Raw genomic sequence first — 26,067 nt, 5'->3', positions numbered from 1 at the left:
CTGCATTTTCTCTTGAAATTCTTTTGGCGTCCTAGCACAATGAATAGAGACTTAGGAATGGTGCAATTGGCAATGAAAGCTGCACACGTTCAACTGGCTCCTCAGGGATGGATCAGAACAGTGTAACTGTATCTATAAACTACACTGTTGACAGCAGGCACAGCTTCTCCTTTCCTGGAAGAGGTCAGTCCTCTGTCTGGGAGATGGGAATACTTGTGAAGGTCTGAAAGGTCCTGCCTGAGAGTGGAGGCAGCTCTGAAGTCTCTGACGTTCCCAAGCTCACTGAAAGCGAGTGGCCATGCATGTGAGCAACCTCATCCCTTCTCAGGCTCTGGAATTCCTTCTGCTTTGTGCATTCAGCCAGGCAGACTTCATTTGCATTGATACAGGAGCTGTGGCTTCCAGCTGCCAACTTTATAACCACAAGAGTGGATACACGGGCGTTGTGGGCATCTCTTACCTTTCTTCCCTGCTCTGTCCAACGCAGACCCTGCCCCCGTAGCGAGGAGCAGGGTTGCTGCAGGATCGCTGCCGGACCTGGAAGCCTATGCCACAGGAGGTGCTACACGGGGCCCAGGAGGACCAGGGTGTCCAAGCGCCGTTTCTAACAAAGAGGGTGAGAGAGAATGGAGCATGGGGGTGACCTCACGGTCTGCCCAGCTCATGCTGCGCTTCACAACAAAACACACGAGGCGCTGATGGGGGAATCATTGAACTCGTTGGAGAGGAGGTGATTCATTTCAACCAGATGTTTTATCAGTGGAGATTTAGAAAAGGGAGTTTCAAAAGCGCTTAGCGTCTGCCTAACTATCCTCCCACTGAAGTCTCTAAGATTTGGAAAGAAAGAGAATGGAGCCAACGTTGAATGATTTGGAAAATGCCTCCTAGGATTTGCTGGGCAACGGTGTGGTTGCTAGAACCCTGACTATTCTCCCACGTCTCATAACCCCGCTTTTCTGAGCCAATACCTGATCCAAAAGTTGTATCTCCTGGACTTTCTGCGCAAAGAGTGCAGGTTTTGAAGCTCATGAATGCCAGTTGTGCCAAAGGATGTAAAAATCCTACCCTTTGCTAATTCTGTAGGTGCTGATGCTTTAAATCTCTTAGAGCAGTACCACTGCCAGCTTCCATGGTTTTATCACAAACCTCATAATATCTGGCATTTTCCTAAAGCCTTCAGCACCGAATCCTATTAACTGGAAATCTCAAATTTCATTAAAAATAACCATCATTGTTCCTAGCTTTCATGGCCACCTGCAGACGTCACTGTAGCATGACCTTAAATCTGCAGGAACCAGAGGCAATCGGGACATCAGAGGCAGGATGACGTTTCACGGTTTACTGAGTGATCACATCGCTGCTAAGGGCTGGTAACTCAGCCTGAAGCAAACGTGATGTAAAACCCCTTTAGTTCACACCTCAGCGACAGAGACGTCGTTGGCGGAAGCTCTGAGCAGGCGCAGGCGGCTGGCTCCTGCCTCGCTGCTGCCGTGCGGTGGCTCAACCTCGTGCTTCACACAGAAGCCAACCTTTTCATCTTTAAAACCTTGCATTTATTAAAGGCTCACCTTCCTCTGATTTGGCAGCAGGAGAGGAGGAACTGTATCTCATCTCTGCTGTGCTGCAGGTTTTGTTTCGTATGGAGCCAGTGGCAACGCTCTGTCTTACAGAACTGCCGAATCTTGACACTTCGCTGCCTTAAGCCAAAAAATCTAATTTGTTTTGGGATGGTTTATTTTTTGTTTTTATAAAGAAAAACCTTTCTGAAAAGTCGAGTCAAAAAACAACTCAGGTGCTCACTGGTTCTTGAAAGCTAAGCTTGAAAACAGATGTTAATTTTCAAAGCATTTACTGAACTAATAACACTGCTGGCAAGAAATATTTTCTGGCATAGCACCAATCAGGGCAGAGGATGAAAGTTAAAACCCACATTGCCCTTCACACTTTTTGTATTTGTTATCAACTCTTGCCTGTTCTTGGCAGCTTTATTTCAGAATCCTGTTAGATCTTTCTCCCTTCCTCCTCTTGTTCTCTCATCCTTCTCCCTCCTTCCCTTCCCCTCTCACACCCCAAACAAGGTCAGAGAACAAGAAAAATCACTTATCTAAAAATCCTACTATTCCATCTTGTTCTGCCATATTTTAACCCATCTACCACCTCCCTACTTCTTAACCCAAAAGAAAGATTGTATGCAAAATCGTGAAAAGAAAAGCTTTCAAATGGAAGGTTGCTGTTATTGCAGCAAAAAAAGGAAAGTAATTGCTACTAAAAAATCCTCAAAAAGCCCCAACAATTCTCAGCATCTATTTGCGTTTCAGGATTTTTAACAGAAATAAAGACACCTTCCATTTGCAGATCCTCAGCTTTCTAATAGAACTCATCTTTAAGCTGCCTGCTCCCTCTTTGCAAAAAGAAATCTCAATGCCATATGAAGTCAATTAAAGGAAATTTGAGGGCTGAGGCGGATGTAGGATGACCAGATGTCCCTATTTTTCAAACCATGCTGTTTTCCTATGTCTTAAGATTGAATAATCTATTTTTCATCCCCTTCTTAGAAGCTGTTCCTGCCTCTTTTTGCTGTCAGAGTAGTGCTGAGAAATCCATCCCGCTGGCAAGCTTTCCATTTGCCACTGGCATAAAAAGCCTGCTTGGGGAAGGTGGCAGCACAGGGGCAGGAATGACTGAATGCCTTTTGGGCAGCACAACCCACAACTGGAAGGAGAGATGCCAATTAAAACATGACTATTACTGAACTTTTGGTGCCGAGACCAGCACTGATCTCCAGGCATGAGTCAAGAGGCAGCTGTCCTTAATGGAATGAATGTTTATGGAGAAGATAAAGTAGATTAAAACAGTATTGGCCCAATATTTACCGAAATACTAGCTAGCCCCACCCTGGTTAAGTAGTGCTTACACTATTGCATCGTTTTCCTTGAGTCATGACGTGATGTAGTCTGAGGGTGGTGGGGTAACATGGACACAAACAACATGGCTACATTTGGGAAGCTGACTGGAGGGCATTTAGCTTCCATAGTGCTCAAGTACAGGCTTCTGGCTTCCCTGGAAAGGCAGAGCTTCAAACAGGCTGAGCTACAAGCGTTGTTTAAGTGCTGTCCCCAGCAGGCATTGCAGGCTGCCAGACAATGATCTGTTGCTTTCACCTAGCCAGTGTGCAGCAGACAGTTCACAGACTCGCAGAACAAGGTAAACAAGCCTCGCTCTGAACTAGGTTAGGCCCTGTCTTTACAAGCATTGCTCTGAAGGGGCTCTGCTTGCTTTTGGCAATGCAACTTTGGAATTCAAGCTCTGAAAAATTATGAGCTTATTGGGGATTTTTTTTGCATATTGTTGTTCAGTTGGCTAATAAGTACTTCTGCCTTACCTCCTTCTAATGGGTGACTACTCACTGTACAGTTGAGGGAAATCAAGGCACAGTGTAGGGAAGGTTAATGTGGACACTAGTTTGAGATGCTTATTTTCCAAGAGCTCTGGCTTAAATCCCTTCTCTAAGGACACTTGGGCTCCTTCACTTTTCACTGACCTCAAGCTGGACCTCACATACCTCAGTTCAGTCGGGATAAAACAATGTGGTCGCAAAAACACAAGGAAAGACTTAAGCTATGGAGAGGCACAATTTCTGTTTCCCTCCTCAAAAGCACAAAGATGCTGAGGTACCTTGAGCAATTTGCGACCTCGATCCTGGCCCCTTCACAGCCGCGACCTCCGCAGCGAGGACGTGGGCTGTCACATGAACGTGACCTACACATGCAGGAGCCTGTGCTGTCCCCATCCGAATGCTCACACAGTTGCCATGGGGACCAAGGCCCCAATCTTCCATTTGTTGTTAGGTTTTTCACCTAGTTTTAAAAGAAAAAAATAGTCATTAATAGCAAGTTTACATTTCTGGAGACAGTCCCACAACAGAAATGCCAAACAAAGCTGCCGGAGGGATTAGGATGCAGCTTAGATGGGAGCTGTCTGTGCTTGCGAGCAGGATTCAAAACAGAGGGTTGTTTTCAGACAATGCTGCATCAATATTTACCCTCCAAATTCCACCCTGCATACCTAGCATGTGCACACAGGCACCCGAGCCAACCCAGCCAGCACTACACCAGGCACAAGCATCCATCTGCCACGCTAGAAAACCAGTGCGCTCCCTCGTCCCACACTGCACAGCTTCAGCCTTCCAGGCGATACAACGGCTGCTCCATTATGCTCCTGCCTCTGCAGTGCTTGGGACTGTTGCTGTAGAGTATTTTCTGAGTTAGTGTTTGTATAACCATAGTGACCAGCTGAGACCGGGGCCTCGCTGAGTTTGGTCCTATCTAAACACACAGGAAGAACTGGCTCCCTTTCTAAACAGAGCCACAGCCTAAATGGTGAGGCTGGATGAAGGAGAGAAGGTGGAGGATATGGAAGTGACTAGAATTAATGTTGAGAATCATATGATGGGATAAAGAGCAAAAATGAATCTCAAGGCAATTTATAGATCAGATCATGTTGCTATCTGTTTCCTCTGCCCTACTTCATGCCTGTACAGCTTGAACAGGCTGGGGCTTGAGCTTCCTGTGCACTGTGATGAAGAAGTAAAAATAGTATAGTCCTGGCAGTCCAAAAGCATCAGAAACAAAACTATTTCATCCCAGGACTGGTGAAGACCTTCCAGGAGACAGGGTGTCAGAGCTTGCTCCCCTGTACCTATTTTAAGCAGTGCTGCTAGGTGAGCTCTATGCCATGGGGAAGGGTAAGCAAGCTGCTGGGGCCATCACAGCCAAGGTCCACTTGAGAAGGTGAGCGCTTCCTGCTCTTCCTGGGATCGCTCCCTGGCCACCGTTGCCTTCTTGTGCAAACTTCACCACTACTGCAAAACCCAGTAACTCCAGGACCATGCCCAGAAAGCTGCCCCTGACCTCAGAAGGCAGAAAGACATCCATGCTGGCCCTCTCTGAGTACAGCTGTTTCTTCACCACAGTGCAGTATCATGAGGGTACTGAGGGCTTCCCCTCTGGTGGCTTCCTCTGCCCTCTCACCTCATGTCCCAAAGTGCAAGGCTTCGCAGATGGGATGCCACAGACAGTGCTTGCCTGCAAGTGTCTCATCCCAACTGAGGTGGGATGCTCAGCAGCTTTGGTAAAAACACTGGCAAACGCAACACTGGGCTTGGCCTTGGCGTTGCATGCAACCAAGGGTGAAAAGATGAAGAGGCCAGGGCCCTGGCAAACAGACCTCACCCTGAATCTGAGCCAGCTACCACTGACAAACCACTGTGCCATGCTTCACTGAGCTCTGCAGTCAGCAGGATCAGTCCCCTGAGGTGCCCTGGAGGGAAAGAATTTCTCCTGCTTTACAGAAAAGGAAACCAATGCACAGAGAGGCTGTGAGCCTGCTCCGGAGCCACAGAGGCAGTCAACCACAGCCTTGGGAGTAGCGTTTTCAAACACTCATCCTCTGAAACGTGGGGTTTTATGCTTTTTCTCCAAGTCTGGCACTCTGTTAAACACTCACAATGCACCTCTGGTGGGCTGTCATCTTCCCCTTCCACCCATCTACAGCAGCATCAAAAATATGCAGCAGTGGCATGGAAGTAATTTAGCTATGTTACTGCGCTCGTCAAGCTGCAGTCCGGGGGTTTCAAGCAGCTGTTGTAAACCTTTGTTTGCAGCAGATTATCATGTCGTCGTAAAAATTTGCTCTGGGCAGCAGGTTACAAGGCAAGATGCCCAGAGAACAGAACACTGGATTTTGTTGTTGTTGTTGAATTTGTTGTTTTAAATGTGCACGCAGACAAAAATCAATACAGTCGGCTTGCTGAAAGCCATGGGGGGAGAAGGGGAAATCAAAAGAACTACTTTGAGATATTTAATACTAGATTTTTATCTCCTTTTTCCTCCTGCCTTACAAAAGTCATAATCCAAGTACTGGAGCATTTCTATTAATTTTTGAGCCAGAAAGCCGTGCTGATTCCAGCAGGGAGTTGTGTTCAGAAATCAATGGTATGATATGGCCCGTGGCTTCAAGTGAAAAAAAAAAAAGCTGACAAATAATTATTGGCTCATAAGTGATACTGGGAAGGAACCCAAAAATTAAACAAATAAGCAGCCATAACCAAAATGCTGAGATTTATAAACATGTCACGTTGTGAGAGTGGGAAGTTTTTATACTTAAGAAATTACATATGGATTATTATTCCATCTCTAAATTCATAAAAATATCTTCAAAAGAGCAAACTTGGGAAGTGGGATAAAAAACCCTTATGCATTGATCTTTTTCAGGAATAACTTTACAAGATAAATCTTTTGTAGTCAACATGGTGCCCATCAGATAGAGAGGTCATCTTTAAAAATACGTGTGATCAAATAGCCTTCTCTCACCTGACAATATCAGCAATGCCAGAGTTGTCATACTTTATACACTGCCATACTCCTACCAAAGGCATCACCTCTTTGTTTCTTCTGTAGACCATCTAAAGGCTCAACTCAGGACCTAAAAATTCAGACTGACCATTCCTACCTCCCACTACAAAGGTATTCTCTGTGATTATTCTGATATTACAGATAAGGCTAGAAACATGCCTTGTTCTTTCCATTCATCTATGCTTCCTCTTAGGATTCACGTATCAACTGCCTATAACTTTGCCAAGCTGTAATTACTTCAGCTACAAGTTTCCATGTTGGCTGTCTGACAGAAGCTGAAAATTCTTGCAAAGTTTCAGTCAAAATATTTCAACCATTTCTAAAATAAAATCTAAGGAAAAACAACGTCCACAAGTAGCAACCTTTTCCTTGAAACAAGTCAGTATTCAGAGCAAGGAAATGAACTTTATGTCCTTGTAACACCTTCTCGCAATTACCATGGCAAACGATTCAAATCTGTCCAGGGTACAAAACCCTTGGGAGGCAGGGAGGAAAAAATCTCAGTTTTCAGAGACTCGTAGATTTTCATCCTGGCACCTGAAATCTTCTCTGTGCATGAAGCATGCTTCAGTGTGGGCCAGAGTTGGATTATTCTGGGCACTGCAGCTCTCAGTTGCTAAGCCCACGTGAATTGAGAGCAGGGTACAAGTCTGCTAGACATTCCCGAAAAGGAGTAGGAAGACTGGCATTGATGAGCAAGAAAATGAGGCAGCATGGAGCACATGCCAGATGACTGACACAGTGGTTTCCTAGGCACACAGAGTGGGATTGGGATGAAAATCTGCAAGGAAGAGCATCATTTGTCTTGGGATAAGGAGGACTGTACATTTGTGAATACTCAGTTCCTGACTTGCCAGCCACCATCAACAGTGACCCCATGGGCTTGGCTAATGGAGTTTGTTAGACAAATGGTGACTTACGTTGGTGTCAGTAAGATATTGTGATATAGGATGTGGCTTTTTTCAGTTTGTCTAAAATGAAAAAGCATCTCACTTCCTTCTCCCAAGTCTAAGAATAAACAGCATGCAATCATGTATTCAGGGCTCCCTGATATGACACAAGCACATACAGGGAAAAGAGGAATAGCACGTTCAATTTGTATCTTATAATTTCTTAGTGTTAAAATGTTTGCAACCTCAGGAATAAACCTTTGGGAGGTTGTGGGTGTTACCTGGTAATCACATATATGAACCATTGCCCAAGGTACTATATTAATACTATATGATTAAGCCTCTACCTAAGGTCCTTTAATATTAAAACTGGAGAGAGGGGATCTGGGGTGCAGCGTAGTTCTGTACAAAGATGTTCAGACTAGCTCTGAACAAGCGTGTTTGCACAAGAGCAGCAGTCAAGTTGTGTTAGTGTTGCAGCTGACTCACACAAATACCTGGCCCTCGTAGGACATAATTCAACAATATGCCAGTTCTGTCTTTAAAAGTTGCTGCATGCCAATCTCTCAGCTGTGCCAGGACATCTGTTTGTGGGCTAGGCTGCAGAAGAACTTGCTGACATTATCTGGGTTAGGAAAAGATTATTTGGGAGGGATACTTTTAACCTACACCATGTCACACTTGAGTGTGATCTCACATACAGCTGTACCAGCACAGCTGAGCGCCTGGTGCTCAGCCCAGGAAAATGGAGTGAAAAAAGCCAGGACTTCTTAACTCAGCAATTCATCCAACTAAACTCCCAGACAGGCCTTTCTCAGGAGTGAAATTTGCCATTGAGTCACTGCATTCCCCTACCTTTCCAGTGGTCATTTGCACATGCTGTCCTAGACTCTTGCCTCTTGACCATAACCTTTATTCTGAACTGAACATAAGGAAATACTTGGATATTGCTGATGTAGGAGCTTAAATGTACTATCCCACTCCATGCCAGGGGTGAATTCATTCCAGCAAGGGGTAGAGAAGAAGGAAAAAGAAAGCACTTGGCATGTGGGTTTTAAATGGCCTGTCCTTCTGTCAGCCAAAGAGCACACGGCTGATGTATGCACCAGAATGAGGGCAACTACATGAAAACAATCTACAATAGAAATGCTAAAACAAATGGAAAACAAGAATCCCTAGAACAGCCAGAGCTTCTGAGTATTCTGAATATTCCTCACTGCATTTTTATGACCTTGAAACAATGATCTGGGGTAGCCCGTTCCCCAGTGTGCACCACAGCAGACATGTTCAAACTAGAGGATTAACACCTCACACACCTATCAACAGACACAGGCATTAAGCAGGACAAGATAACAGCACGGGCAATCAAGAAGCACTGCATCCCAGTTCAACACAGGAAGGTTATAAACACACAAGCCTCAGAATCCAGTAGTGAAAAACTTAAGCCTGCCAAGCTGAGGATGGATTGAAGTAATGACTAATATTTCCTGGGAAAATATCTGAGAAGTAAGGAAGATAAGGGGAATAAACATCCCAGCACTTCCACACAGAAATAGCATGCTGAAGATACAACCAATCTAGCCCTCTCGCTCTATCTACCAGACTTAAGACTTAGCAGTATTAACATGCTAATTGACGTTAGATAATAACAACTGACATTAATGAGAATTTATTCCCCCTCCCAATTTATTTCACAAGACTGGGTTTCCTGCCCGGCCACCTTGCAGGTACGTCTCAAGCAGCAGGAATTACATTTGGCCAGAGAGCTTCTGGGGACCACAGCCAGGAACTGGATGTTGTCAGAGGAGGTGGGTGGGTGGGAAGGGAGCTGAAGAGCCAACTCAAACTGATTAAAGCAGAGAAATTTTGGTTTTTAACTGTCTCATCTGAAGGAGACCAGGGCAAGGAAAGAATACCATCTCTGTGCAATATCACAGAGATTTGACCTTTGTTCTGCTAAAGTGAGGTTAGAATCCAATACTCTCTTTCTTGAACACTCTCTCCTGGTTATATTCTCCCCTTCCCTTAGTAATCTAGTACATAGTGTATCTTTTTGGCCCTCTGTAAACCATCCATGCATGCCTTGTTTTCCTTCTGCTCCCTAGATGCCTCTTCCTAACAGTCCACTTCTTCACCAGTGTTTTCTCCTGGGCCTAGCTCAGGAATCTAAGAAGAAAATTAACTGAAAGCTGCCCAAGGATGTACAGCATATTCAGTCTACTTTGATTTCCTTGACCTGCAAGGATGCCAAGTAATAGGTGCAGACAGTGAGTGAAGCAGCCCTCAAAGCTCACGTTTCATCTAGGACTTACATGGTTCTCCGTAGTAACCCAACAGCATCTTCACTCAAGGCATGGGTGGGCATGAGGAGGACTGAATGCTTGCTTTGGCATCCTTCTTTTGGAGCAAACAAATACATTCAGGGTCTCTGTGCTCTAAACAAGAGGCTGTGCACAGACATTAATGTGTGTCACTGGGCTCTCCATGCTCTCCTGACAGCTGCTCATCAGACAGTTGTCACACACTCATTTTCCTTCTCCTATCTACACACATGTACACGCTCTCACACCAGTATACATAAAATATTTCCACTCCTTCCACTTACTGGGCACTCAGTAATATTCTGAGTCCATAGGCTCATGTTGGAGCTGTCCTCAATGGTGGTGCATCGCTTCTGCTTGTTATCCCAGCCACAATAAGGGTCTCTGGCTCCTAGGCATTCCCTGCATGTGCAATGAGAAAAGATTAAAGCTTTTAAAGACCATCTAGCTTTAAAGACACGCATTCAAGTATAGTGCTTGTATATGACAGCTGTCAAGTGCACCGAGGCTCAGCAGAAGAAATTGTATTTCTTCTGAGCAGAGGTTTACCTGCTTGGAAGGGGAGAACAGTTGAACAGAAGGGTGACAGGACACAAAGCAAATATCACTCATAGAAGCTGTAGATTAAAAATCAGTTCACTCTCTCCAAGGCCCAGGGAAAGAAAAATGACTTTACAAATTTTAGTCAAAGAACACTTGTCATTGAGATATCTTTGAGGCCCCATATAATCACTCAGCAGGCCAAATCTCACACAAAGCAACCTCTGTGAGTATGTTTTCTGACACTGTGTCCATCCAAAGGGGTTAGACAAGCAGAATTAGCCAGTGGATCAGTAATAAAGGCTTTCTATTAGTCTTGGCCTTTGCCGGAACAATGGTTTCATTTATAATCCCAACATCAAGATGTCAGTTTGGAAAAGTCACAGCAGAACATTATTCCTAAGCTTTTGGCTGCTTTGAACACTGCTGTATTCATTTTCCTCCTGAATTCATATTTACAGGCTAAGTGTGTGTTCCCAATGTGAGCTGCTAAAGAAAAATAACTGGGGTTACTACTGCCACTAAACAGAGAAGGTCAGTCACAGCACTAGTCTGTACTGATAGAATTCAGCTGTAGCGGTTGTTCCCATGAGTCACTTTCAAATTGCTAATTTTCATTAAGAAAACATAACAGTGCAAGCCACACCATGCATGTGTTAGTGTAAGACAAAGGAGAAAGGACTAAACCTAAAAAGATTCTCAACACTATTTTTTATTCCAATGATCACACTAAAAGCTGATAGGATCCTTTCCAAAAGTCCCAAATGATTTGAAAACTGCCAATTAGCAACATGGGACCATGGGGGAAAATTCAGTTCCAGACACTAAACAGTAGAGTAATAAAATTTATTCTAAGGGTAGGTATCAGTATGATGAATGAAACATCAGAAAAAAAATCAAATGCAATGAGGTGTGAACTGTTCCCTCCCAGAAATCTTTGAAATCCTATTAGCCTGTAATCAGCCATAAATGAAAAAGCAAGTCCCTTAAGCACAGCTGAAAACACTCTATCAGCCTGTACTGACTCCACAGTGATTTGCCCCAAAGCAAACCCTATATTGTTTTGCTGTCTGGTACCCACTCCTATCTGTTGCAGACACAGGCACATGTGTATATATTTCTATTTTAATTATGAGTTTTTAGTTTGCTCCTACATGGTGGCTCCTACATTTCCTCTATTAAACATTTCACACACGGAGTTGTAAGGAACATAACTTTCATGGTTTAGGAAGGTAGTTACAACAACAGTCTCGACTACATTTTTCCTTCAGCTGTTTCAGCACACCCAAGGCAAAGGCAAAGATGGTTTTGTCCCAGCCCCAGGCAACAGAACATCAAATATTTGCCAAGAAAAAACTTGGGATTCTCAGCCCAACGACTCAGAAGTGACACGTGCTGCTTTGCTCATTATTCTGGCTAAGGACCCCCATCCCGGTGTTCTGGCAACTCACACCACCCTCACCCACGAAGCAGGGCTGGGGCCAGGTCCAGAGCTGCCTTTGCTATCCAGCAGTCCCTCAGCAAGGACAGCACCCATTTAATTATCAAGCAGACACCAGGGTGTCTGCCCACCCTCTCGCCATGCACTTCAAGAGGAAACTGGGCAGTTTCTAGAGAGAAGAATATAAATAAATAAGCAATGAAGTGAGGGATGGGGGTGGGGATAAAAAAAAGCCCCTGCTTTCAGTTGGAGAGGCTTGTGGTGAGGCTCTCAGACCCTGACACCACGTACACACTATTGTTTCCAACTGCATGAAGCCGTTTCACTGGGCACCCAGCGAGCTGAGAGAGGTCATTGTAATTCATAACAGGGAAGGCTTTTGTGAGCATCACCCCATTATGATACACATTTTCTCTGAATTTAATTTATAGGAAAACATGTGCTGCATAAATTCAGGAAATAATCTCCATATGTTCTGTGCTGAAGCCCTCGGCCACTCCACAGGCTGCAATATATCCCGGTTAGGCACTGGCCACTTTGCTGGCACTACCATAATGTATGTCACGTAGCTAATGTGCTGCTCTTGGCTGGGGGCAGCAGAGCAACAGGCCCCTCACGGTGCACACCATGAATCACAGCCCGCCGTCCCCTGCTGCCGCCGCTGACCCCTGGCTGACGGGCCAGCAGTAGCCCAGCTGCAGGGTGCCAGAAGGCCACGAAGCAGGGCCCTGGGAACAGCCCAGTGCAGTGCTGGTTTGGGGGGGAGCTACGGCCACCCTGCACCGTCCCTGCGCTCTGCATCCCAGGTTTAATGAATTCCTGCCCAGTCTGGCCTCCGCTGGGCTGTCAAAACACGTACTCTGTAATTTAACAACCATCAAAGCCCAGGACTTCTCCCTGTCTGATGGCAGGCCCTCAAAACCATTTGAAATCTAAAAACAAAATAGCTGTGCTGTCTGCCTCCCTTCAGGATTCGGAGCCCACTCGTCTGCCTCGACTCTGGTGAGAAACCTATTATATCAGCTGACAGCGATAAACTTAAGGGTGAGGAGGAATGTATTTACTTACACACAATTTGCTACATTTTTCCCCCCTTTTGTAAGCAGGAAAAGCATTACAACGTACACTACTGCGAGAGAACAATGTATCTGGCCAATACTTGAAGCGAACAATTCAAAGCCCACCCAGATTTATATCCCTACAATATCTTCAGAATAGATATCCCTGTTTATATCATTAAAAGATAAAACCACATCAGCAAACACACAACAAAAGACAAAATATATGTGTGCATACATGAATGCACAGATCAAAATGCTTCAGAAATATGCTGTCATTCTCAGCAGATCACGGTTTGGAAAATGTAAAGATACCGTAGCGTTTCCCCGTGCTCAGAACACAAAGTGAATTGAAATGTTTATGTGTAAATATCATTTGGTATTATGATACCGTTGAAAAGTCTCACACGGGCTGTGGGACCCAAAGTCTGGCAAGGCAGTTATGCAAATACTGTGAAATAAGTATACAAAGGGGTTTACATGCTATAATGCAACTGGCGTTTCAAAGGCAATGGGACTTCCACCACTGGCTCAGTGGGGACAGATTTCACACATCACCTACAGGGAACACCTTGCTTAGGTTTTCTCAGTGGCAGGCTGGGAATGCCTCAAGATCACACTACTGTCTCCCATCACAGATCACACAGGTAGAGGGAACCCATTATCCCAGAAAACTACCCAAGCATAGCAGGTTAACACTGGCTGTATAATGCTAATGACTTAGTTAATGAAATCCCACAAAGTGGGATGCTTGTAGAAGTGAGATGGTGATGATATCACATGGTCTGTTCTCTCAGTTCCCCTCTGACTGCCTATTAACCTTAGGCATTCGGTGAGGACTCGGGAGAATAGCTCTGGATGGATATCTAAGATGTTTGGTTTATTATGACAGGGCATTACTATCAATAGCAATTCCCTTTAATTCACAATAAACGTCTTATCTGAGGCATAAAGGCATACACCGAAAAAACTCAACTGAAAAACAATTCCATTTGTATCTCCTATTCAAGATATTTTTTCCTCCCAATTCCTTATTCTCACTTACCAAGAACATTTGCATGAAAATGAGATCTTACTCATAAGAGCTCACCTGCTGCCTGCTGTTTGGGAGCTGTAAGCCCCCCTGTAGTTGGCTGTTGCAATCATTTCTACAGCAGTGATCTGGGATAACACAAAGGATTAAGAGTCTGCAAGTGCGGCACGATCCACAGCCCACTGAAGTCAATAGAAACTCTTAGCTATGACTCAAAAGAGGTTTTCTGGGGCCTTTGAAGCCTGGTGGTGCTGAACCTTGACTAATAGTATGTGCTGTCAAAAGGCTTCTGCTTCCAAGATCCAAGATCCTGCCCAAGATCTCCTTTTTTTTGTAATAGTCTGAATGATAAATCCTTTTGGAACTTTCATTAAAGCTTAAATGTCTGTAGTTTAAAGTTTTTCATTCCCACTTTAATTTGGTCTGAGTCCAGATAACTTCATCTTTTGGTCATTTTTTCCTCGGAGCTGAAACTTTAGACTATGTAATAAATGGATCATCAAATCAATAGAACCAGATTAGGAAAAGAATCACTAGAGCTTCTTCCCATTTAAGCCCGATCCTGCAAGGCACCGAGCAACTCTCATCTGTGCTCAGCACCTCAGGAGCATGTTCAGCACAGCAGTTTGCCTTGCTCTTTTGGGGAATAGGACCTTGGAATTTCACACTGGTTTGTTGCACTCTTTCAGAAGCTAACTCCAAGGGAATAACCCTCTGTAAGCAGTAAGGGGGTTTTAGCTGTGTTAGTTGCAAGCATGGGGCTGTGTTTGGCAGACGGGCATTTCCTGACAAGGTTGGGTTACTGTCCCATTGCTATCAACCTGCAGAGGGGATGAACTAAACAAATAATCATATTAGCTTCCAGCCAACCAAATCATAATTACTGACAACCTCAGTAGCCCGTGCAAGGAAAAGCAGACTTCTGTCTTCCCTAAAGCCAGATGGTGTGAAAAGAGAAGAATAAGAATCAAAAGGATGTTCGTGGCTTAAGAAAATAAGATTATAAAGGAGGGAAAAAGCACCAGACCTTCAAACAATCCCTCTAATCTTGGTACCTTTAAAAATTCAAACTGCAGAGATGAGTTAGTGATCTGTACAAATCCATTATCTTTCCCCATTGAGAAGAGACGCCAAGTGGAACTGAGCTGCTTTAGTCAGACGCTGGTCAAGTAGCAGCTTCATTTCTCATCTGGTGAATACAACATATTCCATGCCAGATGCTACTGCCCTTTCCTCAAGGCAAGTAGCCACATAATTCATAAACAATTAATGGAGTTATTTGTGGAGCAGGGCACTATTTGGCAAGAGGATACTACAGCTCACAGGTACCACCACTGTGAGGGCTACAGTTGACGATAATCCGGACAGACAAGGTTTGGTATTTTGGCATTTGATATTGGACACAGGGGCAGAGAAGCTGAAGCGTGTGTGTGTTGTGTGCCTGTGTAATTTATCACCCGCACATGCTTAGCATCAGTGATTGCTGCTCTGCACATGATTTGTTTTGAATGCATAAATTAAAGCCATGGTGTAAAATGACCTCTAAAACTGAAGCCCATTTATGAGCCAAACACATGTAACTTATTTGAAAGAAGCGGTGCACAGACAGAGGATTTTGAGAGGCAGTTTCACCTCATTTTCCTTTCCACATCAGGGACCTTGGCTTGCTAGCTTCCTGCTCTACCATTTTCAATATCACTTTAATCGATTGTGGTTTATAGATTATGGCCTCGCACAATCTACCCAACAAACTATTCCATTTCTTACTTTCTGACATCCCATTCCATCATCTTTTAGCAACAGTGACCTCTTTATTGGTTAGGTGTTTATTTTCCTTTTTAAAGCCGTGAAATAAACCAACATTGCATTTATTCAAATATGAAGATTAATGCCATCCTGAGCAAAATCCTGATTAAATCTGGATTTATGTTTACATCAGTAAAGCAGGTTATTAAGGAAAAAAAAATGAGGAAGTGTTCCTCCACAAACACCATTAGAAACTCTTGTCACTGGGCCAAACAAAACTGACCTCTAATAAAAGAAAAGTACCGAGTGTCTCTGACTACCAGTGATGGGATCAGTCATCCACAACAAAACTTGGATACTATCAAAGTCCTAATGAAAGGAATAGCCAGAAGGAATTCCTGAATGAGGGGCACATTTGTCTGGATTGCAAAGCACAACTGTTTCCTATAGCCTCGGAGCGCTTTTGAGCCTTAAGAAAACATGCCCCCCAGGGCTGCCATATGGAAAGAAGCAGAGGGGACTAGACTTCCTTTAGGAAAGGCAGCTTGGGCAAATGAGTGCACTCAAGTGTTTTTCCCTGTCTCTGCCGTGTGTCAGTCAGTGTCTGGAGGCAGCTGTCAGATTAAGATGTGCTCTGCTCCTGTGTTTCTGCTCCGTGGTTGCAGATCTGAGACTTACGTCAACGTGGCAAATTCTTGTAGTGTGGTGGCATAGGTGGATATGGGAAAAAGGGGTGGGTTGAACAAGAGCAAATCCACTGCAAGGGACACAGACAGGTGCTTTAAGTGGCTTCTGCAAGACACTGATGATTTAAGAACACAAATTATGCTAAAATGAGAATTTAGGAGGGGAAATAAAATTGCAAAGGCATAAAACTTAGAAAGAAATGTGACTGATATTAAAGAAACCTTAAAACAGTCTACAGTTGTCACCCAGGCTGCACAAAGTAATCCATATTCGAGCAGCTCCTTTGTGAAAGGTGGATTTTGTTAAACTCCACGTAATTATTTTCTGCTCAACAGGATTCAACTAGACAAAGCCTTTTGTAAATTAATGTATGTTGCAAAAAGCAAATAAATATTAGAGCATCTACTACACCCCAAGGACACATCTCTTTTCTGTCCAGTGCAGGGTTATTTTAACATTGCACAAGGGCCAAAATAGTTCTGCCAACATACTCTCCATTGCTTTTTCCCTGTGTAGTTACAGAAATGCCATCAAAAAATGTCCATTCCACTTTTTAACTCAACACATCATCACTTAAGTAAATGGATATTTTTAAAATCTAGCCCCACCCCTTTGCAGACTGGAGTGTTCCCACAGATCTACAGTACTTCTGTATTTTGACACGTAAAAGACAGCAGACAGTACAATACTGTGTTTTTCTACAAGCCACACATATTTTATCTACTTACATGCACTTAAATTTTAAACTTAAACCAACAATAACAAATTACTCTGGCTCCAGATTCTTCCTCCTCTCCAAACAAACAAAGCAGTTAATAAAAAGTTAATGACAAATCTGTAGCAATATATTAATTCAGTATTATCATTGGACACATTTGTGGTTTACTCTGCATATACTGCCTCAAAGCTTGAGACATGAAGTAAATCAGCCATAGCAGAAAAAAGGCTGTAGGCTCTTTGCATCAGGAGCCACGTTGCTGAATATGACCATTGCCTAAAATACAAATCTTCTGACATAATAGTAGCAAATTGCAAGAATTGACAGATGCAATAGATATCTGCCCTGGGGCTTGCTGGTAGCTTTAGTTATTAGTCTTGTTTATATAATAATAGCATCATTGTCAAACTAACATAACATATTCCAAGAAAACTACCTGCTCTCCCGTCAGCTGCCACTGTGTGGAAAGTAATTCCATGAAGCCCACCTAGCAGGCATCAGATAGCAATGACTTTTGAACACCATTGGTCTGAGTTGGCCTCAAGCCAGCCAATGGTGAAAGGATCCATACGCTCTAACCGGTTGTGATCTCGTGAGAGGAGCCAGCATGCTTTAAAAAATAGAAGCAAACAAAAGCCCTCAGCACATCCAGCCTCCCTGCTTTTTCCTCCCTCCTAGCAAATTCAAAGCCCCCCCGTCAATAAATTGCCAACCTAGTCATGATAGTAAGGGGGCAAAAAGCCTGAATTTAGCTGATTTTACTTGGCTTTTTCTGAAGTGACCTTCATCTGTTTCAGCAGTTGCATAACCCTGGACTCTGCCTACTTCTAAACTCTCTGCCACAGTACCATTCACTTGGGGCCATTGGCGTAGTTCAGAGCTAAAAGTGTGAGCCTAAAAGTGTACAGGCAGCTTCAAAGGAATGTAAAGCATGTCATTGGTTTGAGCATTTAAAAGAAATGGGAAGAACTGCAATAATTCATCTGGTTCGGAGCAGAGCCCCTTTCCACTCTTTCATCCTGCGTCCTCTCTCTCTCAGTGACGCAAACACCCGCAATTTCAGCACAGGCTTATTCCTCAAACTCGGCCTCTTGCTGGTTTCCCTGCTGGCCCCACATTGCATTTCTCTCCTCACTGTTATTTGTGATTCCTTCATACTTAAATGCCATCTACAAACTATGCTATTTTCTTTCTTCCATGCCATTAAAGATAATGTCAAATAAGATGAAACTGAAAACCAATCTCTCTGGCATCTTACTGGAAACATGCCCCTGCTCACTCCATTACCACTTAGTCTTGCCTTCTTTTTTTTGCACTTTCAGACACACACACATCCACATCCCGATCCCAAACTGTTCAAATGAAGCTCTTCAACTGCAGTCCTGAAATCCAGGCTTCTTAGACCTGGACCATCTCCTCGAATCTTAAAGGTCCCTATCCTGCAAACAGCATGGATGCACTTAACTTTACATAAATAAGCTACACTGAAGAAAAGGGGAGTAATTGCCTGCTCCAACAGATGCAAATGTATTTTCAGAATAGAGAAAATGGTATGATTTTGTCTCTCTATTTAAAGAACAGAGATCCATTTCATCTACCAAACTTCATTCTTTCCGAGAGTTTTAGTGATCATGGTTCTGTTTCATGTCTTCATTCTCTGTCTGTGGGAGTCTTGCCACTTACTTAAATGCAACCAGAATGCCAAACCAGATGTTTAGTGATTTATTCTGATGTATTGTTGGATACCAGGGATGACAAAACATTGGGCTGAGCACTCTCCTTTCTGCCTATGAAGTCTTCCACAGCTTTTCAGGATTATGGTGGTACAATAATTAGCTAATTCCCTTAATTTTGGAGAGGCCATATCAGCCAAAGCAGATGGAAATTGATGATTAAGCTTTATCACAGCATTTTTTGTAGCCTGTTACCTTTCCTTCTGCCTCTGTTTTTAAAAGGATGTTCAATATGCTGGATATTATTTAAAACTCTCAGGGAAAAGAGTTTCAAAACAAAATCTGGGACAGATTTTCAACAGCTCCATCTCAGAAGAAGGGGCTGGAGTTTCAAGGTCTTTGATGAACAATCTGGCTATCAACATCTCCTCATCAATCTGCTGAATGCTGAACAACAGCCTCTGCTTTGTTCCCTCCTCTAACTCTTCTAACATTTTCTCTCTCATGCTTTTTATCCAAGAATAGTTCCTTGTTTGTCCTTCGAGGAACTATCAATCCTTCTGATGAAGATGTCAGAGGATTTCCAGACCATATTGAATTCATTCTTTCCCTCAAACTGGGACATTTTTAGATCTTCCCAGAACGTATTATTCCTCCAGTTAATTTCCCCAGCACTTTCACTCCTGAAATCTGGTAATCCTGTAACTCCGGTTTTGTAATCCTGAATTCAAGTGCTTAATTCCTTTGTAACAGGGGATTTTGCATTATATAGAGAGCAAATAAAAAGAAGAAAATAACAATAACCATCAAGACAATCCTCCAGGTGATATCTCAGGCCCTTTAATGCATAGTGTGGACACAGTACAGGGACCATGCTTGGAGCTCCACTTTTGTACTTTGTGTGATTTAAAATTTATTTGAATACTCTTTCTATTCATGAAAAAAAACACACATAGAATCATAGAATGTTAGGGGCTGGAAGGGACCTTTAGAGATCATCTAGTCCAACCCCCAACTTTGGAGAGAGAAAGAGGGCACAAAACTCTCTGCTTCTTTACTGCAGCTGCTGACCCTTTTCTTCTGAAAATTCCCTGGAGCCATTTCAGGAGTTACTCACCTATATGTACTTAGTTGTCTGATTACTGGCCCAGAGCTATTTAGAGGTGAATTGTGTTTCTCATACAGATCTCAAGTCAGCAAATAAGAGTAGTTGTCAACTGAGTCATTTCTGCTAGCTTTGCATTAAGCACCAAGGCCTGAGGGGATGTACAGCAGAATTTAGGCCAAGAAGCGGGGCAAAAGCTCAGAATCACTCAACAGCAAACTCTCTGCAACCTGGTCAAAAAAGTGGGCAGAGTTCAAATGAGAGAGTGTCACAGCTGCAAGGAAAGAGGATCTGGCTTTCCTCATAGCCCTGGAAGTAGGAGTATGCCCACTGGCATGACGTTGACTTGAGGTGACCCTCACACAACCTGATGGGATACCCACACGTGAGCACAGCACAACAGCGAGAGGACAGACAAGCCGAGTTATTCCCAGAACCAACACTGTACATCCCAAAACTGCAACCTGCATCATGTGTACTGCAAATTTTAAGCAGAAAACTAGAGATAGGAGGAATTAAAAATGAACATCTACATAAAGTACATTACAATAAACCGCCCAGGACAGGAACAGCAGAAAAGGTGGATGGGTATTCAAGACACCCTCTAGTCTCATTCCCAAATACATTTTCTTCTCCTCATTTGAATATGTAAACAAAAACTGGCTATAAAATCAATCCAATGCCTGCTTCAGGCTTTCTGTCTGCTCAGAGTCCAACAGCCTTGGTGCTGCAAAGGAGCAATACAAAGAGATCACAGTGTTCCCTGTAACAACCAGTTTTATTTTCCTACCTGTTTGATTGCAGCTCCTAAAATGAATAATTTCACCTCACCCTTTGAAAAAATTACTAAACTACTCCTACTGATAGGCCCCACCTGAAAATAATGGTCCAGACCTGAGCTCCTCACCTCTCTAAAATTCAGATTTAGGGTTTTGTCCAGACACATTCTAGAGATTTGGTGGTGTCAGTGATAAAGCTGCAGTGCAGGCTTTCCAAATATCCCTCCCTGAAGTTTGGGGTCAGCTTGAGGTAAAAATCCAAGCTCATTTGAAAATTGCAGAGAGCTTACAGATATTTCAAAGCCATGCAAAATTCAGCAGCAAGCACAGCCAAGCTACCACCCAGCAAAGCAGCCTTCAAAACACCCTGCATGTTCAAAGGGCTTGCAGGTTTTGCTCTCATTGGACATCTTCCTAACAGTCTCCAGCAAGAGCGGGGAATGGCAGCACTGAAGCACAACAAGAAAACACACACACAAGGCAAGGTCCCTGCAGCCAAGTCCAGCCTGTAAATTTGGGCAGCTGACATTACAGATGTCTTCCATTGCCCTGTTACTAAGACTAGCTGTTCTGAAAAGACAGATTGAGACAGGTCAGTGTGCACACACAAAACGCTGCTCAGAAACCTGGAAATATATTGGGTCAACAAACTACATCGAGAGACAAGGCTGAGTTACTGGTCACCACTTAAGAGACTGAATTGGTGCCGGGTCAATAAACAAACAGTAAAGGAGATGGCAGAAATCCTTTTCCTTTTCCATCTCTTCCCTTCATTGCCACTTCTTCCTCTGCCCCATTTTTGAGCCTTGGTACCAAGCCCCAAGGTTTTAAAGCAGCACAACAGCAAGGATTGCTGGAAGGGATCAATTGTCTCTCAATACATGATCACCCAGTTGCAAGGAGAAGGCAGAATGAAGGCAGGAGGCTCCATGTCAGCAATCAGGAACCCACATCAGCCCCAAGGGTGTGAAAGGCTGCAAAGTTTCCTGATAACATAAAGCAGAGCCAAAGAAAACAAACAGTGTTGTGGTATTCCTGCCTGACAGGCACAAATTCTGCATCACCTCCAAGCTTCCTGAGCCCCCATCAGAACGATTACATTATGAAAACGCTGAAACCAGAGCTTTTTGGGGAGGCCAGTCAAGAAGTCATGGCAGGAGACAAAAAGTAAGCAGGGGGTGTGATAGGAGCAGGAGCCCTTCTTCCTATGGTGGCTATATATTGGCATGTATTAAACATAGACACAACAATAAGCAATAAATCACAGCCCAGGAGAAGTGCCAGGTGGAATGCACTGGAGGAAATTAAAACATCCTTCTCGATACAGTTTGGTATTGAAAGAAATATAAAGGAGGCCAAGTTGACTTCTCACCTACACAGCCAGGATGCAAAGGGGAAAAAGGCTTCCAACATTGGTAGCTGAAAAATTTACAGTTGAATAATTTCCTACAGAAACAGCATAACTTAAAAAGTAATGATAATAATATCACAAACATCCTTGTAAACAAAACAAACAAAAATAAGGGGCTTCCTAAGTGTTCTCATTTTTTCCCCCCTCTCTTCTTTCAAATGCACAGTCCCTTCACAAGGCTCAGCCATGGGGTAAATGCCCATTGCAATGTACACAAGCACACTAGCTGGCCAGCACTCCCTAGATTCAGTAAATTAATACCTCCCACGTTGCCAAACGTATGTGCCCACCATCCTATCTCATGTACTTTGGTATTGCCCAGTGGCTGGCTTAAATTGCCTAAAAGTGTCATGAATCTAGTTAATGGAGGCAGAATTTGAGTCTGTATCCCTCAAAGAGCTGATCTGCTTCCTTATTTCACTGAAAAACCCCTTCAGAAAGTTTGTTTTAGAAAAAACCAGTGTTGGTACACAAGCTTCACAGTAATTTCAGACAGGACTCAGTGCTGTACAGTACATAAAACTGGAGCTGCTTGTGCCCATCAGCACACGAGGGAACCCCTTTGGAGAGGGGTTTTTGTTTTGCAGCCTTAAGCAGCACTCCTATGAGGTACCCCCCATTGTCTGCTCTCCACCCACTGCTGCTTTTTCCCTAGTTGTCCCTTTTTTAGGCAGTTGAGCAAACCTCCACCATTTGAGTTTTAATGGAAGTGTCACACAAAGTACTTATGCAGGCTGAAACTGGGACAAAGATCTATAAATTACCGGAAGGCTGAACTCAAGATTAGGAAAAGAAAGAAAAGGAACAACTCATTTCTCTTGAAACTGGATCATATATATGTATACACAACATAAATATCCTCAAACTGAAACTCTCCAGGACAGCTTGAAGAGGACAGCTGTTATGTTCTACCTTTTTAAATCTCTGCTTTTAAGAGCTGAGGACAGGATTGCATTTTCCAGCTGTGGTTCTCTTTCTCGTACTAAACACTTTTGTGTCAGCCTGTCTGTATAAGCAACTAAACCTTTATACATTAAACACTTCTGTGTCAACCTTGCAGTAACGACCGAGTTACATTTTCTGAAAGGGATAATTAAGAGGTTCAGTGAAAACAGAAAAAGCTGGTAATTTTATATTTAGACAGTCATGAATTTAGTACAAGCTGATAGATAAACTCTGCTTGTTGAAAATAAAATGATGGTGACATTTTCCCTATCAGTTTTATTGGCAAGAGGACAGGGACATCTTGCAGTAGGCCACCAGAAAGGAAATCCGTTCACATGTTGCTAACAAAATCCTTCCGCTTGTCTAGCACAGAGGACATCAGTTTCAGACAAAGCTCTCATCAAGGAAAGCAAGGCAAAAGCAAGAGTGGAGAAGGAAGAATGTTTTCAAGAGATGTAAACAAGCAGTTACCCATAGCAGACCACACTGCACACTCAGGGGGATTATCTGAGCTTATGTCTCGATCAGTTGGTATCCATGCTCTTTCACCTGCCTAAATGGAGGGCTACCATTTGGATGCAGAAACCTTCTACACACATTTCTGAGTGGAAAACTGCTCTGGAGCCAGGGCTGACAATTGAAAAAAGTCTTTTTTCCTGTGCCCTTTAACAGGTACAATCAAGGCACAGAATCTCCCCAGGTGTAAGAAGTGTCACACATGGTTGAGATGAGCTATTGGTTTCCAAAAGCAATAACAAGTTGCCACACAGCCCAGCCCTGCCTCATCAGATGTTTGAGAGGTGATCACTTGGATAAGCCGAGATAGGCTGGCTGCAACCCAAACTCAGTAACCTGCAGCCATCCTGCCAATAATAACCACCAGCAAAACAAATGGAGTTAACAAAAGCCACACTGAAATGTCAAGTAGGAAAAAAAAAAAGTAGTAAATATTGCAAGCCCTTCCTTGGTAAACATACAATTAATTTCTAATGAAGGATAATTAATATTTACCAAAAAAAATATTGCTCATTCTCATGGCTCCTATCATCAATGTATCTATCAGGAGATGCACTTTCAACAGAGTTTCTTTTCCTTGTAGTGATGAAAATAAGCCTTCTAAACTGAATCAGACTGGAATATGTTTCTCCCCGGTGCTTTTCTTTTTAACCTGAAGTGGAATATATCAGAGCTGTAAATTTGCTTACCCTTCTGTTCTGTACATGGAGCATCTCTCCAGAGGAATTTTTAACACTCCATTATTTAAGCCCACAAAGAGCGACCTGTCACTGTGCAGGATTTGGAGGCTCTTGATTGCTTCCCGTTGTCCATTAGGGAGGATCTGCATTTCCTCTAAATAACAACTCCTCAGGCTCCTGTTAGTGGTAGAAAGGGCCTTCAAGATGGTGCCATACTCTAATAGAACAAGAAACAAGGCACAAGTAAATCTTGGAGGCATTGACTTCATTTCATACCTGCCTAAAGTGTGAAATATTAACATCATCTTTACACAGCTGCTTTAAATCTGCTTCTGGGTCACTTGCTGTCTGTGATAGAGCTCCAGCTACATCGTTGTAGTCCTCAGCAGTTCTTGGGCATCATGGAAAATACCTGTGAATGTGTTTTAATGGGAACCCAGAAGGATGCGAATCATTTGGGGAGGGAGTACCTGGACATATTTCCCAGTTGGAGCACTGAGGCAGAGAAGAGTCTGGTCCCATTACCAGTGGGTTTTACAGCAAGGTGACCTGAGATAGCAGGGATCATTTCTAGTGCCTCGAGGCTGCATTTCTGCTGGTTTATGGAGCAGATCGGTGTGATTTGTTGCCATGACAAACGACAACAGATGCAGCGGCCCTGCTGGAAACCCGAGAGGCCTCCGTAATGACTGCATGGGTCATGGGTCTAATTGATCCTCTTCCTGGAAGAACCCATCCTGCCAGCTTGACAAGGGGATGTTATGGCATGAGCAGTGCATACACAGAAACCTGTTAGTTTGTGTTCACAGAGCTCTTACCTAAACAATTTAGAGATCTGATAAACTGTGGGAGATTTATGCTGGGGTAAAGTGGGCAACCACACCATTTTTCATTGAAACTCCAAAGAAGTCCATCAGCCCTGATTATTCCTGAAGCTTAATCTTTCTATCCTGATAACTTCTGCACTGGTGCCAAAGCTCAGCAATTTACAGTGGTGGGGTTGGTTGCCATGCAAAATGTCTCTTTCACTTAGGAGGGCCCCAAGTGTGGAACTTGACTGATGCCCAAGTTTGGGCTCGGGTTGTCTCAGGGCTGGGTCTGTGTTGGGGGCTGCCTCTGGGCATGCCTGTCCCTACTGAAGCATTTGACTGATCTACACATTTCAGGTACAGCAGAGTTTACTCCTCAGCCACCATTAACCAGGGTCAGAAAGCAAACACAAATCAGGAGGTAAGGTTATGGCAGTGGACCTTTCTACACAAATGATATGAGGCAGAAAGTATCCCAGCTTTCTCGTGGGGTCTGTAGCTGCAATTCCTTGCTTAAAATATCAAGATATCAAAATGGAAAAACAATGCTGTATTTCCATTTAAGTACAACCTTCTCATCATAATCAATGTCCATGGAAGCATCCACAGTCGGAATGTTCCCAGAACACGTCCAAGATGATCACTTTTAAAGTAAGTGGTGGTAAAAGTTAGATAAATTATGACACTGTCCTGGAAGGTGGTAACATGAGAATGAGGCAATGACTCTGCATTCAGATGTGAGATTAAACTAACACTTATGGAGGCAATCCATCTTATTCTAAAATCAAACCTTCTGCAATAGAGGATAACAACATTATACCCATGAGGCTGGCCATATGCTCTGATTAATCAAACTATTTAATTTAACCTCTATCATTACTATGAATATGGGCTAAGGCAACCATTTATAACACTTTGTCCTTCTTCTGCATCTTTCATTTATCCAAGATATCTGCGCTTTTCAGAAGATTCACTGTGTCCTGCTAATTAGAGGATGGCAGTAGATACCAAGAGACTAAATCTTATACTTAATTCTACTACTGGCTCACTGTGCTACCACTGTGCCTCAGCTTCCCCATCTGCATTGCATTTTGGTGCATGCCCATTCCCAAAAACACTGGCAGTCATACACCTGGAGGCACATGGAAGTGCAAAAAAAGAGACATAATTAAAACCTTGGGCAAGCCTGGAGGTTAAGTATTATTGCTTATTAAGAGATGAGTGTGTCATAGCACAGGGAGGCAACTTATGTGCACCAAACCACAAAGCATCTCAGCGACCTTTTCTCTTCTCACTATTAGG

General features: G+C 43.4%; 1 protein-coding gene across 2 annotated transcripts in view; it reads right to left on the bottom strand.

Annotated features, from left to right (window-relative positions):
* Positions 1 to 26,067, bottom strand: part of SEMA5B (semaphorin 5B) — a 276,815-nt gene that overhangs the window by 32,341 nt on the left and 218,407 nt on the right. For both annotated transcript variants that reach the window (XM_062005005.1, XM_062005004.1), the window contains exons 13-16: positions 23,966 to 24,173; positions 9,909 to 10,026; positions 3,676 to 3,857; positions 461 to 604 (exon numbers count right to left, since the gene is read on the bottom strand). In XM_062005005.1, the coding sequence (XP_061860989.1) occupies positions 461 to 604; positions 3,676 to 3,857; positions 9,909 to 10,026; positions 23,966 to 24,173 (652 nt within the window). The remainder of the gene's footprint in view (positions 1 to 460; positions 605 to 3,675; positions 3,858 to 9,908; positions 10,027 to 23,965; positions 24,174 to 26,067) is intronic.

The sequence above is a fragment of the Colius striatus genome, chromosome 11, assembly GCF_028858725.1.
Source record: "Colius striatus isolate bColStr4 chromosome 11, bColStr4.1.hap1, whole genome shotgun sequence".
Taxonomy (NCBI): domain Eukaryota; kingdom Metazoa; phylum Chordata; class Aves; order Coliiformes; family Coliidae; genus Colius; species Colius striatus.
The sequence above is the reverse complement of the archived record's forward strand: the minus strand, read 5'-3'. Positions and strand labels throughout refer to the sequence as shown.